This window comes from Pogoniulus pusillus, chromosome 1 (assembly GCF_015220805.1).
Source record: "Pogoniulus pusillus isolate bPogPus1 chromosome 1, bPogPus1.pri, whole genome shotgun sequence".
Lineage (NCBI taxonomy): Eukaryota > Metazoa > Chordata > Aves > Piciformes > Lybiidae > Pogoniulus > Pogoniulus pusillus.
Genome location: NC_087264.1, coordinates 17,004,656 through 17,021,981, shown reverse-complemented (window position 1 = coordinate 17,021,981; position 17,326 = coordinate 17,004,656). Strand labels below are relative to the sequence as shown.

Genomic DNA, 17,326 nt, shown 5'->3' with positions numbered 1-17,326 from the left:
CTCAGTTCTCCAAACGATCATGTGGGATTAGAAATTGCCAAAACCATCCTACCACATGTAGATTTTTCAGAGGAGATGCAGAGCTCGTGTCAGCATTCAGCCTTGATTTGCTGGTGAATTGTAAGCAGAACTGTATTGCTAGCTGTAAAAAAAGCCTACCTGGTCCTCAGTCCCTTGAGGGATGCAAAACCAGTGAGAAGTTTCCTTTCCACAATGTAAGAGTGTGATTAAAATGGCACAGAAGAAGAATGAGGGTATGTTTGCCTTCATTCACTTTTTTCCCAGATTTCCTTACCAAGGCACTTTCTTTGAATTCTTTTTAGTCACATTTATATCAAAGATGTGTTCTTTTCTCATATGGGTGAGGAAATAGCATCTCATCATCCTCCCTCTCCCTACAACCTTCCCTGTTCTGCTCCAAAGGGGAAGCACAATGCATTGCAAGGAAAGGTACACATGTAGTTGGTAAGGCTAATTAAGTTGTCATAGGTCTTCTTCAGTAACGCAAGAAAGCGAGATAAAGCCCCTCCAGAGGTGGAGGAATACAGGGGCTATTGTTTACATTGGTGAAAGAGTAGAGTTTACCATTCTCACAGAGTTGGCAAGTGGTTGCAGGGGACACTCAATTCCAAAGACACATTTTTTGTTGACTAGCTCAGTAAACTGCTACTTCCTATCATGGCAGTGACACTGGTTTTATACGGTATGAGACAAAATCTCAGCTCAGTGTACAGGCAGCAGGTGAAGGTTCCTTGCGCTTCCACCCACACAGATCCCAATGCTATATCTACCTCTTGTCTGCTTTTCCCCTCTCCTTGCCTGCTAAGTGCAAATGGCATTGGCTGTGAGGATCTAGAAATCTCAAGTGACATTTCACATCATTATCTTTTCCATTAGAGCAAAGCACATGGTTCTAACATGTTTTTGAATACAAACTCCAAATATTTATTAATAAAACAATGAGTACCAAGACTCACCCTTCAAAATTCTGCACATCTCCCAGTGTCCTGGCTCACTGCTACCTTGACTTTTTTTGGTACATTCTAAAGCATATTAACACAAGGGAATTAGACACAGTGGGGAACAGGAGAAAGATATTTGTGAGATTTCCATACGCAGAATTGTAGACCTGCTGATAATACAACCTGTATGCCTTTACCACTGAACTGACTGCAGTAAAAGCCAAACCTTCTCCCATTACCACCAGCTCAGATTGTACACAGACTGCATATAGCCTACCTCCCCCTTTCCTTTAAGGAGAGTAATATACAAATCAAGTTTTTATCATTGTTGTTATATCCACAGTGAATTTTACCCATCTCACAAAATGCAGTAATACACAGAACTCAAAACTAATTAACTTCAATTAATATAGAGCATAAGACAAAAAAAAACCCCACCACACATAAGAAAACAAGATCCAAGACAAGAGTCAACAGTAACGAACTGCATGTTAATAGAATCCTTTAAATGAAGATTTTGCTTTGTGTCTGCACAACCAAGGCATAGGTGAGATTCTCTGATACTACATGTCTTCTTGCTGAGTTCTTCCTTAAGTACTGACAGCCTTGATAAGGATTGTCCTTGTTTCCATTGCACTGAGCAATCTTGCTCGGTTATCTACTTTTTCATTTTTTTCTTCTTGGCTTGGTGTTTGGACACAGTACCCAGAGCAGACTCTGAAATATCCACTGCTATCTGAGGCAGTAGTTTTCCAGACTGTGTTGGGTACTTGGTTTTCATGAGGACTTTAAACAGTGGCTGGGACAACATACATTTTAGCTGTTTTTTCATCCCCTTCAGCATCTTCTGCTTCTGGCTTTCTTCTTGCTCACTACTTCTCTTTCCTTGGGGCAGAAGTCAAACACAGAATGTTACAACAGGAGAAGAACTTGCCTTGGCCTCTCTCACTAGGTTTTTGTAGTGCTAGGGAAAGATGATAAAGTCATCTTTCTGTCTTAGTAAGGTTACTCGACTCCCATACAATCTCCCAGTCATCTGTGACAGACTGTCCATAGGAGAAGAAGATCGAGAATCCTCACTACTGAGGAACTAGATCCTAGGTATCTTTCTGTTAAATCATTCAGTTGGCTCTCAACCCAGAAGAGAAACAAGAAAAAAAACAAACAGGGGCACAGAAGATAATGCATTAATCCAATGCTTCTTGCTCAGGCAGAAGCTGCTTCTCTGTGTTTCATTTTATGCATACCTTATTTCAGCACCTGCAAAACAGGACCCCCTTTCCTCCTTATGCATTAAAACAATGAAGTGCTCATATTCAATAACAAAGGAGAAAGGGCATAAAAAATACTGAAGACAGTTAATATGGTTGGGCCTGCACCAGAAAGAATAATCTGAATCAAGGCTGCTGTAATGTAGATTGAAAGGACATTCCTAAATCCTCTGTGACAGCTTAAGAGGCATCTAATTTAGGGGAGGAATGACTGAGATTTTTGGTCTCCAGCAAGCAAAGGAAGAATCAGAGACTGAAACATTTTCAAGCATGAATCTGTCAAGTTTCTGGGTGGCAAAGTATCACAGTATCAACAAGGTTGGAAAAGACCTCATAGATCATCAAGTCCAACCCTTTACCACAGAGGTCAAGGCTAGACCATGGCACCAAGCACCACGTCAAAGTGCTTTACTCAAGAGCCACAATTCACTTGGATTGGATGTGCTGTTTTGAAACTCATTTCAAAGCACAGCATACTCAAGATTATGTCAAAACAAGACAGCAGAGTGCTAATTATCAGAGATGATTAATGCCTGCTCGCGAAGTGGTCAAGAACAAGCTGGTGCGGCCATCAGTAAAGGAAAGAAAAAAAAGTAATCTGAAACATGCTTCAATGTTAAGGCATCTGCATACTTAGCAGCTAACAGGCTTAAGCTGAAGTGATTGAGGCAGCAGCCCTATTCAGCATGCCCTCAAATAACTAGTAGGAAATGATACTTTCAGCTCCTAAATGCTGAACACAATGTGGCTCATTTTTACAGTGCCTCTAAACACCGTGAAACTTTGCATTTATAGCTGCACAGCCCCACATGTTCTTCCAGGCACAGCCTGCAGAATATTTACTTTTAAAAATATAAGAATTTATTTACTTATAGCACACTACCCAAAAATCTCAGGAACTTGAAATGTAAATATTGGCCATTTAGCCCACAGAACTCAACTTGCATAAGGCTCACATATCTTCCAGTGTTTGCTAGTGCTTCCTGAGTGTTCCCACACAGGGCTGTCAGGTTCATGTCCTGCTGCCTGACTACAGGGCAGTGGGAGTGAAAAAGCAGAAGTGGACAAACAGCTTTTTCTTTCACACAAGGTGGGTAAGACTTAAGCAGGACTTACTGGACTATTAGATTACTCTACAATGTTTGCCAAAAGGTAAACAGTCTGTCTTATGACATGTGGACTTGCCTGCAACTTGCCAAAATCGTCACACCTTCTCACTCCCTCAGCTCCAGCACTCTCTATTGCACAAATATCCTAACACCACCAGCAACACCGTGTAGTAGTAATGACACTCATTTCCTTCCCTTTCTGCCCTAGAGGTTTTAAGAGTTTCTCTGCCATGGCAGGGCTTCTAGACACTTGTGTTACAGGACCAACTGAGCATACTCATAAAACAAACATTTCTACTTGCCCATAAGCATGTTATCATCAAGGTCAATCTCGAGAGCATCTGCAGCTTGCTGGAGCCAGGAATTGTGTTGCTTTGCACGACTGTTGAAGTATTCTACCTTCTCGATTTGCCGTGCCAAATTCACTCGCTCCTGCAACAAAATTACATTTTAGACATTATGATCAGGTTTGAATGTGGGACAAGTTAGGGAGATCAGTGTTTTGAAAGCATGCATTACAATGTAACCGAGGCATAGAGACACCTTTGTCCCCTACTGGTGTCCCAGCAGATATCCCAGGTAATAAAAACATGTCATCAATTGCTGAAGTGTTCTTCTTCTTCAGATCCATGAAAGAATCAGACTTACAAAATATCTCAGCTACTCAACATGCCTGAATGTTAACTTCTCACTCTTTAAACAAATCATTACAAATACTTCAGAGACATCAGGGACCAAATCATGATTCAGATACCAGTATCTGAAAATAGTACAGCTGGGTCACAGGTATCAACAATAAAAGGCAGCCTTTGCTTCATCCCACTCTGAAGAAGCAAAGTCCTGCAGGCCACATGGAAGGAGCTATTTATGTTTTCAGCAATGCACCTGCATTTTGTTTAGGCACAGGACACAATGTCCTGTCCTCCTTCATAGCTTCACGCAGGTGGAACAAAAAACAAACCTAATCAGCAAACCTAACCTGATCTGCAGCTTTCCTGCTGGAAAAGTAATTCATTATGGAAAGAAAATCTGCACCTACAATGATCAACCCACAGCAGCAAGTTCTGCTTTTTAGAAGTGTCTGTGGTGGCACCAGATAAAGGCTGTGCAGGACACTGACCAACCCAACCGAATAGTCTGGTGCTCTATAGTAACAGCACCAGCCAGAGCTGCCAGGATAATTAAGACCCAGAGAGAGAGGAAATTAAACATGCAGTTGGTCAATAGAACAAGTCAGTCACATCTTAGATCATTACAAGAAACTTTAAATAGCTTTTCCATCTTTCTAAAATTCAAGTTCTTTTAGTCTTTCCTCTACTGTGGTTTACCAATTCTGCCTTTTCTCCAGTGTGAAAACCCCTTCAGACTTCTCCTAAATTTGAATGAAGGCATGCAGAATCAGGGAAGGAGCATGCCAAAGGGACAATGAACCAGCACCACTATTAGCTCCAACTACAAAGGCTTTGTAATTAAGCACAGGACAAAGTGCAAACATAAGACCTGGCAATATGAAAGATCTCGGAGGCAGGAATACTGTTATTAAAAACACATCTTTTCCGGGGAGAGAAGCACACTTATGGATACCAGAGAATACTGGTAGATGGCAGCAGATAAAATTAAGTGTGGAAACAACATTTATTTGCCCATTAATTGATAGTGCATGATTAAGAGCCAAGAACTGCTCATCAAGAAACCAAAAAGGACCTCTGAAGAAACACTCTAAAAACAACAGATTTCTTTCAGTAACCAGAAACATTTGGTGGGTAGAGCGGGGTGGGAAGAGACATGTAAACAAACAAACAAAAAAAAACCAAATAACAAAGGCAATCTTTTTATTTCTACCAAGGGGAGAAAAATAAGCCCATGGAAGCATTTCTTTGACTTTCCTCCTCTTTCAGAAAGCTGCATCTCTTGAAAGCTTCACACCAAATACCTCATTAGCAGTAAGTCTGGGCTTTGAATCTTGCTGACATTATTCCCAAGGCAAGGATACCACTGCTGCCACTTAGGGTAGACCTTGGGCTCAGTCCAAGCCAGCTGGATGAGCAAGTACCAGAATATCACAAGGAAAACATCTGTTGCATTACAGTCTTTATACATATAAATGATATATAGCACTATATAATATTTCTCCTTACTCCTAGAAATAAAGAACTCGTCAAGTACAAGACTGCTTGCATTTTTCTCCTCTTCTCAATGACTGTGCAAAATTCAGATGTTCCAACCCTGGATGGATTTCTTTCAAATGCAGTATTTAAATGTATCAAGTTGTACATGGTTATTGTCATCCAAACTGTTAAGAGAATGCTGAGACATGGAATGTCCTTATTCAAGAAGCAGAAAATCTGTGGTGACTAGATGCTTTCTAAAATACATGTTTTGTGAAAGTTAGTGAATAACTGAATTATCCTTAAAATGGACAATAATCTAGAAAAAGGAAACATATCTGGCTTGACAAGATCTCAAGGCAGCTGTGGTCTCACAGGAGAAAAGTGGACAACTCACTATGCCAACTAAGAAGGCAGACAATGACCACTGAAGATCCCTGGACCTGCTACTGCTTTCTAGTCTGTTTCTATCACAAAAGGCTCTAAAACCAGCCATCTCAGCTTCCCAGCCACAAAACATACACACTTCCCGGTACTGCTTTTGAGAATCTAGTCAGGAGAAGCGCTACATTACGCCAGGAAAGAAAAATAGGAATGGTATTTATGCTTAAACACCTTAGTGTCACAAATACTGTTTTAAAAAAGATGAAGTGTGATTAACTTAATTGCTTAATTTTCAAATTCAGATCCCAAAGAGTAAAATATCACCTGAAACCTGGAAAGAATGTGATGGGCAATGCAGTAATATAAGTAAGCAAGCAACTACTCAGGCTGCAAAGAAACTGTTGTTTCTTTACCTTGATAGAAGTCATGCAGGTGTTTTCGACTGGGAAAAATGGCAACTCTTCACTCTTCTCCAATGTTTTATTGATTTTCCTGAAGTTGAGCAAATCATCAGGGCCAATCAGTAACAGGCTGAGGCCTTCACTGGCAGCTCGTGCTGTTCTGCCGCTTCTGTGTACATACAGCTCAGAAGTACGGGGGACCTGCAAGCATTCAGAAAAAACATGAAGCTGGTCATGGGAAGTTAACAAAAACCTGCTATGTTTTGTCCAAGAGGTTGCCAGAGAATGCTGGAGTTCTATATACATGGCACATTGCATGGCATACAGCTGGAGGCAAAGGAAAAGATGATGTCTGGAGATACGCTGTTCTCCAGGATTTTTCCTTGTATAATCTTTTGTGAGTCTCTCCTAACTTCTGACTCTGTCTTTTCACTTTCAAAACAGGAAAAAATTGTGTGTCCTCAGAGAGGAGTTACAGAGCTGAGTCATTTGACACCTCTGGATATCACAGTTAAATAAAAAGCAAGGAGAACCCTACTCATTATGTAATTCTCATATATAACCACACATTCATTAACAGCTACCTACGACAGTCAGTCACTGCAGCAATGAGATCCTTAAGCACAAAGCACTAGGGACACTAAAATTTAAAATTATTAAATCTCTAGTTGGGATTATATCATACACAGGGCTGAGAAGAGAATCACAGATTTAGAGTGGACAGGATTTGGATCAGCAAAAGCTTATTACAAAACCAAACCAATAAAAAAACATTAAAAATATTTAACCTGGTAATGGATAACATGCTGCACATTGGGAATATCAAGACCACGAGCTGCAACATCTGTTGTCAGAAGGACACAGCTGAGAAAGTGAAAACATTTAATGAATATAAAATTGAAGAGTAAACCATCTGCCAAGGAACATAAAATACAGCAACCCAGGATTCTACCACAACAATTTAAGAAACAGATTGGTACTATATCATCTACTGTGCTATTTGTTTGCCCTTACAGGAAACAATCCCCATTATTACATCAGAGGCAGTCTTGAAAAAGCAATTCTTATAGGAAAAAAAAAAAAGGGAAATTCTATCATCAGCAGGGATATTTTGTTTCAAATAAAGAAAATCCAAGTTCACAGGAACATTAGTACAAATAGTTGTTCAGTGACCTAATCAAACTACTTGGAAAAGGGGTATCCTTCCTTTCATTACATTTTTCAGTTCTCTGCCCCAAGGTGTGTTAAGAAAACATCTTTAGTCTGATATGACCATGACCATACCATTAACAGCACAGTTGATCTTTATCAGTAAAGAAAAATCACGTTATTAACACTGTAATTAACAGCTTTTGGGGCTGAGATATCTTCTACCAAGTTCTCAATAAATTAAAGCTAGAAATTTAAAGTGGGGATTCCACTTGAATAATTAGTATTTATTCTTATACTTAGAAATTAAGAACTACTCAAAAAAAGGTAATTATTTTATATAAACTGCCTATGACAGAGACTAAAGTCTCCCTAGGGTATAGAACAATTTGTCTTAAAAAGATTTTCCCAGGAACTGAAGAGTTACTTGTTCATAATGGAAATTTGTTAAGACTTTGTAGCATATGACTGCATGTTCTATTTCTACAAGGTGCAAAGCAGGGATAAGCAGAGAAAATTCATGGCCTCCTGCAGATTGCAAGCCATAGATCAATTGTTTCATAGATTTCTTCTTACCTTGAAAATCTGCAGTCTCTGAAAATACCCCATCTGGCCTAGGCCAACACTATCAATACTACATTTTGCCAAGAGATACCACAGCTCTGTTACGGCAATTGAGCTTCTGTTCTCCCTGTCCAAGTTTGTTACCAAGGTACAAGGTTCCCACTCAGTCTGACAGCACGCAGCACTTATATCAGGACTGAGCTGGGATGCATCTGGACAATGGAAGTACTGAAACCACCAGAGAGGTGTGTAGGATACTTATAGAAGTATCCATCTGAATAGAGAGCAAATGACAGCTTCTTCAGTAGCAATGAGCTGACAGACCACAGGGCAATTTAGGCTCCAAGGGAGGTCACGTCCAATCTCCTCCTCAAATCAGGATAAGCTATAACATTGGACCAGATTGCTCAGAACAATTGCTCAAAAGCAGCAACCTGTTCCAATGCCTTACTATCCTCACACTGAAAAAAACTTCTTCTATCCAGCCTGAACCTCGTTTCAACTTGCCCATGTTACCCCTAATCCTCCTACTACACACCGCTGTGAAGAGGCTGGCACCATCATCTTGGTAACATTCTTTTAAGATACCAGAAGGTTGCCATTAGATCACCACGAAGTCTTTTTCTCAGGTAATACAAGCCTTCAGCCTCTCCCCTTGCAGGCCAGCACTTCTTGACCATCCTGGTGGCCTTCCACTGAACTTGTTCCAATTCCTCATTGCAACCATCCTCTGAAAACTGATCCTTAATAACCTAGGGTCATGAATGTGGGACTTGCATCCCCAGCTAACTCCTCCAACCTGCTCCTGCTCTGACAGAGCTGTTTTCTCTCCCTAATGATCTTTACACATTTGTTTTCCTTCTACTAGGAAGTAGAAAATCAAATCACCTCTCTCGCTCAGCAAACCTTTCCAGGTTTTTCAGCCTTTGCTTCTGGTGCATGTTGGCATGCAAAGGAAGAGGGTCACAATTTAGGATTGTGAGGAGAGAACTGAGACGTTTCACACAGTCTATGCTGTTTGCAAAGACCATGGTTCTTCCTGGATACTGGAGAAGAAAGTAATAGAGGTAGTAGTCCTTCTCATCTGTATTACAATGGATTCTCGTTTCTGTAAGAGTCTCAACAGTAGCCTCTTTCCTTGTTAAGTCTATTACTTTGGGTTTGGCCTTTATTCCTACTTTTTCCATTAACAATTCCAGTTTGGTCTTCTTGTCAATCTTTTTAGCATTCTTCTTCTGCAGAAGTCTTGTGGGAGTCTGATGAACTAAAGTCAAAGTGGCAGAGAAAACAAAAGTCTGTCGTTGAGGGTTATATTGTGAATCATTTAAGATTTCCAGCAACTGAGACAGCTCTAAGAAGTGACCTTTTTCAACCATTCGGTCTGCTTCATCAATCACAAGGCATCTGTCAAATGGAAAACACACAGTAAAAATACACTTGTGCAGATAAACACAAATAAGATACACTCCTGCTAAATACATAAGGGAAGTTCTGAATGTAAAACCCAAAGGAACACCAGGTATGCCAGTGAAGCTACAGCAGCTTCCATATTTATGTATTTTAAAATCAAGTTTCTAAATTAAATTCTGAGGTTCCTGCTACTGGCTTTAACCAACATTTCTGTCCATCAATATAACCAGGGTGCATTTCAATTTACTGACATTTATTTTAATGTTTTAGCAAAGAAATAAGTGATTTTACATGATCTAAATTATTAAAGCAGTTGGTAAGCAGGCAGCAGGCAGTAATGTCCAGCTCAGTACCTGGCAGTTAGACCAAATAGCATCTTTACCTGAGCTGCCGAAGATTTAAAAGATGTGGGTGTCTCTCTTTAACCAACTCCCACAGACGGCCTGGGGTTGCAATTACAATTTCTGGCTTTCGATTCAGCACACGTTCCTGCTTCTGTGCAGCCATGCCTCCTACTAGAATTGCAGTCTTAATGCCTAGAACATAAAAATAACAGGTTTTATCTGACTTTACATACATCCACTCAAATAAGTAATTTCCAAAATCTATACTGCAACTTTCAGCAAGCATTTTGGCCAAGAAACTTCAGAACACACAGCAATACTGTCAGTTTTACAATCTTTCAGTGCACCTCTCTTCCAACAGCAGAAGACACATGTACATCCTCCATAACCATCAGCTTTGCTTATCAGAATCTCATGTTTTGTCAATTATATCTGCATGAACAAGCATGTTCCTGTTATGAATTAACAGGCCACTGCACGAACAAGGCTGAGAAATGCTTGTCCTGCTAATAACAATTAATGATTCTCTGGACTGCACAGTAGTGCAGACCACAAGCTAGTTTTACGTAATTTGCTCAGGTACTAAAATGAGTTTAGCTTTGGAAGCACAAGACTCCATACATAGATTATTTCACTCTGCTTCTTCAAAAAATACACTGGCCCATGAAAACCTCAAATCTACTACTAATGCAAGATTCCTCTAGTATCCCAGCTACCACAGATCTCGCCTCCCTGGTACTTGTGGAAGCCCACAATTCCAGGTGGAGATTTTCTTTTTCAAATTGAGATTGTGACAATAAAGAAAACCCACATGAAAACGTTTTTCTCTCCTGGTGCAGCAAGTGTACATCACTTGAGCAGCAGATTTTCACACCCAAATAGCACTACTCCTATGTGCTGACTTCTGGTTTGGAAGAGAAAGAACAGGATGAAATTGCTTTTGTTAGGCACATTACCCAGCAACATGCCGTGGCCTGACTGCTGTGAGAAGCAAGTCAGACAATCCAGCGATGTCTTCTACCTTTATAACCTATGGCCATAATTTTTTTTTGATAGATCAAAGTAAATATATGTAGATATATCTATTACCTGTATAGATTCATGTATCTCTGAAAAAAACAGGTAATTAAAATTATATATGTGTGTGTATATATAACATATATATCATAACTTACATTATCCACAACCAGAACAAAGTTAACTGTGGTTAAGTATCTAGCACTAATTCTGTGCTGCTAAAGAAAACATCAGTGGAGAGCTAGTTGAAGGAAGAAAACGTTATAAAGCAACATTAACTGTTTACTTCCACATGTGTCTCATGGCAGGATCTCAATATATTTCTCAAACACCAATGACTATGAACTCTAACCTTTCAAAAGTCACCCTAGTTTTATGATGCAGAAGAAACTGTGGTACACATTCTGGCTCAGCAACAGTATCGAAATCGAGCATAATTTCAGATATAGCCCTTGGGCATCTACATACCTGTAAACTTTGCAACTGCATCAATGTGGTGTTTTACTTGTACAGCTAATTCTCTTGTAGGAGTAAGAACCAGTCCTAAAAGAGGCCTTTTTTTACTGGAGGCAGCACTAAGTGTCTCATCACCAGAATCAAATTTGGGATTTTCCAGCACCTTCACACACCCTGTTGTGAAAGATGCATCATCTTCACCTCCAGAGTCTTCAGCCTGCTGATAGGTTAAGTTTTCTGCTTCATCCTCATTTTCCCATCTTGTTTCATCATGCTGTTGATGGGACTCTTTAGAAGCACTGTCATTTCTGGCTGTTGAGCTATTTGATTTTTGCCACTGCAGCACAGAGTGAATCATTGGAATTGCAAATGCAAGCGTTTTGCCACTTCCTAAAAAAACAAAACAAACAAGAAGAGTAATACAGATCGACAAGTCATTTACTTGAAAAGATGAGAAAAGAAACGTTCTATCACACTTTGTTCTTAAAGCATAACCTGTAACACACACAAACTTTTGAATTTTTAGAAAAGGAGAAACAGCACCTTTTCTCCTGTTCCCTTTATACATCTCCCTGAAATCACCAATAGCATACCTTCTGGTGAACAGGTATTTTTCCAGTCTCTGCCAGGTCAGGCAGATTCGTTTGTTCTGACAGTGTTTTGTTCAAAAGCTGCAGTTGCAGTCAAGATATTTTTACAGTACTGTATGCCCTTAAGGAGAATACCATGCCCTAATTGACAGTTCTGATCAACGTTCTCCAAATAAAGAAATAGCAAATGAGTCCAAGGACAAGCTGGAATGTACCTGAAGGATCTGTAACACTGTGATTACAACTTTCCAAGAAACTGTATTTTTTAATATTGCACTGTGTAATTTCCTGATGTATCATCAGCTCACATTTTATAATCATAGCACAGTTTTGAGAGAATGGGGCTGTTAAATACAAAATTCCCAACTTTAATTTCAGGGGTATTGCCTATTTAGCAGAGAATTGTAATATTAGTTAATAAACAGCTAAGCCCAGGATCAGTATCCTGACCAATATTGCTGCAAAACCTCCTCATATCCACTTCCCCTCCTTTCTTCAAGTCTGGGCGGTCACTTGAAGCAGAAAATGTTTATAATCTGCATTTCTAAGGCACTTAAACTGTTAGATTCTATATTACTGAACATCTATTTTAAAGTCAAGAACACTGCTGATCTGGAATTAAATGTAATGCAATCTGGCTAGTGCAAATGTCAGTACAGCACCCAGATAGACTACATCTGTGATTATCAGCACTGCTCTGCAGGCACAAGATTAACCCACAAATTAATCACCTCACAGGGCACATTACCTTCATGACACCAATCACACAGCAGCCAGGCTGAAAAACCATAAGAGAATTATATCTTGATACCCCTAGATACTACAGCTCAAGCTAATTCATGCTCCTTTAAATGGTTTTAGATTGTACAATAAAGTTTGGGTCCTTAACCAAAATATTCACTATTTCTACATGGTAATGAACGGAACTGGTTATATCACTGCAAAAAAAAAATCCCTGCATCTGATCTCCACAGAGATTTACTGTTGTATCAAAATATTGTTATTCTCCCTATATTGCTGCCAAAAAGGGAATAGGAACAGTTCTTTCACTTGTCAACTTCCTGCCTTAGGCCCAATTCAAAGAGATCATAGAATCAACCAGGTTGGAAGAGACCTCCAAGATCATCCAGTCCAACCTAGCACCCAGCCCTATCCAGTCAACTAGACCATGGCACTAAGTGCCTCATCCAGTCTTTTCTTGAAGACCTCCAGGGACAGTGCCTCCACCACCTCCCTGGGCAGCCCATGCTGTAAGAAGATGTAGAAAGAAGAACCGGAGCGTTTCAGCCTCTCCAAACTACAGCACTTCCTACAATCGTCCACATCTTCTCTCAGTTTTCTACAGGAAGATCGGTGACCACCTGCCTTTCACTCAGGAAAGGAGAAAAAAATATGGAACAAACCACAGTTATCACATGAGGCTTACACCAAATGAGCCAGCGACAACACAACCTGCCACCAACCATGCTTTCCGTTCTGCAGAGCTAGGGAGGAATTTACTCTTCAGCATTACCAAAACTGCACTTTTTTTTTTTCAGCACAAAAACAGCATTCAAATTTTCAGATCCATTTTCAAAAACAGTTCCCATGGGGGCTTCTTAATCTTATTAAAGATAGTAGTACCAGCCCAGCTTCTAATTAAAAAAATTAAAAAATCGGTTACTGTATCTTCGTGTTGGAGAACAGCAAATAGCATTGCAAGAGTTACTGTTTCAATCCCAGCCGAACCACCGAGCAGCGGGAATACTACCGCCAGAAAGAAGCAATACACAACTCGAATAACAGAAACTACGACTCTGAGGGTTAAACACCCGCAGTGCCACAGACCAGTCCCACCTTCACTTCGCACCTCAGGGAATACCCCACTGGCTGGATCAGATGGCTGCCCTGGGCGTGCCCCCCAAGGTTTCTGTGAAGAAAATGAAGCCCATTCTAGCCAAATCCCGGAAGAACAGGGAAAGCAGTGAGATAAAGCAACTTAGAACAGATGAAAAGAATGCATAGGAAACCTTTAAATCAAAGCAGGTTCCACTTGTGCTTCCCGGTTTTAGATTTTGGAGGTTTTTTGGTAAGTGTTTGCACTGCTAAAGACGACAAAACTTCAAGGTACGAGAAGGAAAAAAGTTGGAAGGAACATAATACTCTGAGACTTCAGAGCATTAGAAGAGCTGTAACGCATTTCACGAAGGCTTGCAGAGCTTAAAGACAAAGGCAAGAGCCGAACACAAGCTAGAAAGAGGTAGCAGCTCCCCAGTTATCTATGCAATACTCGAGGCACAAGCAGGGAAAAGGGCAGGTGACAACGTAGAGCCCAAACCCACAGAGAGCACAGGGTGATCTTGTTTTGCCACAGTAAATGTCTAGGCCATATTCATGCCCAACACTGTTAGTATTTCTTTACTGTTCCTAGTTAGTACTGAATCATCTGCAGAGGAACCTAGTTCTCTGTTTTGCCCTGGCACAGCAACATACACGTTTGGCTGTTGGAAAACTGACTGATCCTCAACTCCATCCTTGGAGTTCCCAAAATAGGAAACAGTAAAAAAAATTACTTCTGTTAAAAGCATTTTAAAAAAAGAAAGATCTCAAAGCTTTGCACACTGTACTTCATAAAGATGGAAACCTCTGTTAGTAAGCTACAACATTTTAGTACCGAGAGATATACAGAAACTACAAGCTCTTTTCCTACATACAGGGAGGTCATTCTGCCCCTGTATTCAGCACTGGTTAGGCCACACCTTGAGTACTGTGTCCAGTTCTGGGCCACTCAATTTAAGAAAGACGCTGAGGTGCTTGAATGTGTCCACAGAAGGGCAACAAGGCTGGTGAGGAGGCTGGAGCACAAGCCCTACAAGGAGTAGCTCAGGGGAGCCCTTATTGCTCTCTACAGCTACTTGAAAGGAGGCTGTTGCCAGAGGGGAGTTGGTCTCGTCTCCCAGACACCCAGTGACAGAACAAGAGGGCACAGTCTCAAACTGCACCAGGGCAGGTTTAGGCTGGACATTAGGAAGAAATTCTTCACAGAAAGAGTGATTGTCCATTGGAATGGGCTGCCCAGGGAGGTGGAGTCACCATCCCTAGAGGTGCTTAAAAGGAGGCCAGATAAGGCACTTAGTGCCATAGTTTAGTTCATTAGAAGGGTTAGGTGATAGGTTGGATTAAATAATCCTAGAGGTCTCTTCTAACTGGGTTAATTCTGTGATACAAAAAAATCATAACCACGAGTTGCACTTCGAGAGGGCAAATGGGAACTTCCCAGCATATACAATCAGTTAAACAGATCTGTACCTGTTTCTGCTGCACCAAGGACATCCATGTTATCCCGGATGGCAGGAGGCAAGGCTAAGGCTTGAATAGGAGTTGGAGCACTAAATCCCAAGTAGCTCAAGGCCTGCAATACTGGTTCAGGTACAAACAGGTCTTTCCATGCAGACACATCAGCCTTGTGATCAGTTGAGGCAGACAAAACTTCTGTTGTCCAGTTTTTAACCTTTTTAGAAGCAGATACCAATGGAAGAACATCCTGAGCCTGAGAAACCTTATTTTTAGGTACCTTCTTTTTCTTTTGAGCATCTTTTACACTTGAATTACTCTCAGACACGGGTCCATGGTCCTCACAACTTGCCACTTCGACTGTTTTCTTGCACTTTGCCTCTTTACCAGCCAGCACATCAATATCTGCTGCATTATGATTACTGCTTTCATCTGTATTGCTTTTCAATTTTTTGTTTTTCTTTTTCTTTTTGGGAGGGACAACAGACACTTCGCTCTCCTCATTGCTGCCTTCTGATATACTGTTAGCCTTTCTCTTCTTCTCTTCTACATTTCCCACTTTAGAAGAACTTACTAGTTTGTAATCTGTAAGTTCCTCCAAGCATACTATATCTTCAAACTCTTCATCAGCAAATAGATTGGGGTCTATTTCCACAGTTTTCCATTTTCCAATTACTTTAATGCCTTTCTGTCTCAATTTAAAGGATGACTTAAATCTCGCTCCTTTTTTCGTCTTCATTCTTCTAAAAAGAAACTGGTGCAAAAGAAAGCACAGCAGCAGGTCAAAAGAAGTACACTTATGAAACTCAAACAGATACAAATGCAAAGGACCACCCTTTTACTCTTTTAAAATCATAGACTAGTGTGATGGTTTGGGTGTTACCCAGCCCCTCCCCACTTTGGAAAATCACCCAGACTAGACTCAGTGGCTCTAGAAACTGAATGAAGCTTTATATTTACAGCTTAGCACAATATACAAGCACATACTTTATATATATATACACACACATATATAAAAATATAAGTTAAAAAGTAATACAGAAACACAACACCCCTCCCAGAAACCTGATTCCCCAGGAAAGGCTCCCAACCAACCTTCCACCTTTCTCCCACTCCTCTACCTTATGCTCAAGGTAGTTTGGAGAGTCGGCCAGGTGGGTTAGGAAGCAGATGGATTAGTCACACAGACATCAGGTTAGGTTAGAGGAGTTCAGCCCAAAGCCTAGAGAGACAAAGAGCGACTCTGTTATCTATGTTTGTGTTCTTGTTCTTATACATCTCAGCAAGTCTATGAGTGAAGCAGACATCACCACTGTTTTCTTTTCACAGCCTGTAATCTAATTCTTCTCACCAAGACATTCTAGCTAGCTTCAAACTAGCATAGAAGGGACCTCCAAAGGCCACCTAGTCCAACTCTGTCACAGTAAATGGACATCCTCCACTAGACTAGTTTGTTCAGAGCCTTGTAGAGCCTGGCCTTGAATACCGCCAGGGATCGGGCCTCAACTATCTTTCTGAACAATCTGTTCCGGTATTCCATCACTTCAGGTCCTAACATTCAATCTAAATCCACTCTTCCCTAATTTAAAACCACTGCGTTCTATCACAACATGCCTCTGTAACAGCTCCCCTCCATCCTTCTCGGAGGCACTCTTTTTTGTTAAATATTATTAATATGAATTATGAGCATGAACAGTATAATCACAGCAGGCCAGGCACACAGCTCTGGACGCAAAACCAGAACTGCCGGATAAACCCCCGCAGGCCGCGAACCGCTCTTGTCCTGCCTGCCCCGAGTACCGCTCACCAAACATTCAGCACGGCCTCCGCTGCCGCACACCGGAGCTCCGAGAAGCTGCCGAGAGCCGAGGGGCCGCACGGTCCCGCAGCGCCGGGCCAAGCAGCTCCGCAGGCAGAGGACGGAGCGGAGCAGAGCGCACAGCACCGCCCGCCCCAGCACCGCCACCGCGTGCACCCGGGCACTGCCGGCGCTGCGTGACGTCACTCCGCCGCGCCGGGGCGCAGGTAGATGCGCGTCCGTGGTGGGCGGGGCGCTGCCTGCGGGCGGGAGGGGTGGCCCAGGCGCAGGCCTAGGCCTGGCTGCAGGATTTCCCTGCCGGCAATCTGCGTGTGCTGGTTCTGGTACCCACCCTTTGCCTGTCCCAGCGCCACACCTGTGTAAGGCCGCAGGGCTGTCGCTCCTCTGCAGGCTGTGTGGGGTGGGCCGAGGGCTCTTCGGAGTGAAGGACTGGAGGGCAAGCGTCTGCGGCAGTGACCGGTCTTTGTGG

At 41.6% G+C, this 17,326-nt stretch overlaps 1 protein-coding gene across 4 annotated transcripts; it reads right to left on the bottom strand.

Annotated features, from left to right (window-relative positions):
- Window positions 1–921: 921 nt before the first annotated feature.
- Window positions 922–17,316, bottom strand: DDX24 (DEAD-box helicase 24). Of its 4 annotated transcripts, none has more exons than XM_064142402.1 (10): window positions 17,189–17,316; window positions 16,160–16,260; window positions 15,054–15,792; window positions 11,188–11,565; window positions 9,741–9,894; window positions 8,837–9,352; window positions 7,024–7,099; window positions 6,248–6,436; window positions 3,645–3,774; window positions 922–1,847 (listed from the first exon to the last, which is right to left on the bottom strand). In XM_064142402.1, the coding sequence occupies exons 3-10, from the start codon at window positions 15,775–15,777 to the stop codon at window positions 1,621–1,623; spliced, it is 2,394 nt and encodes a 797-aa protein (XP_063998472.1). In that variant the 5' UTR covers window positions 15,778–15,792; window positions 16,160–16,260; window positions 17,189–17,316; the 3' UTR covers window positions 922–1,620. The 4 variants fall into 4 exon arrangements, with proteins under 4 accessions (XP_063998472.1, XP_063998463.1, XP_063998452.1 ...); XM_064142393.1 differs by having other exon boundaries at window positions 17,213–17,291; XM_064142382.1 differs by lacking the exon at window positions 17,189–17,316 and adding an exon at window positions 16,846–17,011 and having other exon boundaries at window positions 16,134–16,260.
- Window positions 17,317–17,326: the final 10 nt, after the last annotated feature.

Coding starts and splice junctions, on each gene's coding strand:
- DDX24 (XM_064142402.1), bottom strand. CDS start 15,777: ATGAAGACGAAAAAAGGAGCGAGATTTAAGTCATCCTTTAAATTGAGA. Junction 9,353..9,740: donor TTAAATCTTCGGCAGCTCAG/GTAAAGATGCTA, acceptor TCCATTTGACAG/ATGCCTTGTGATTGATGAAG. Junction 6,437..7,023: donor AGCATGTTATCCATTACCAG/GTTAAATATTTT, acceptor GAATGCTTGCAG/GTCCCCCGTACTTCTGAGCT.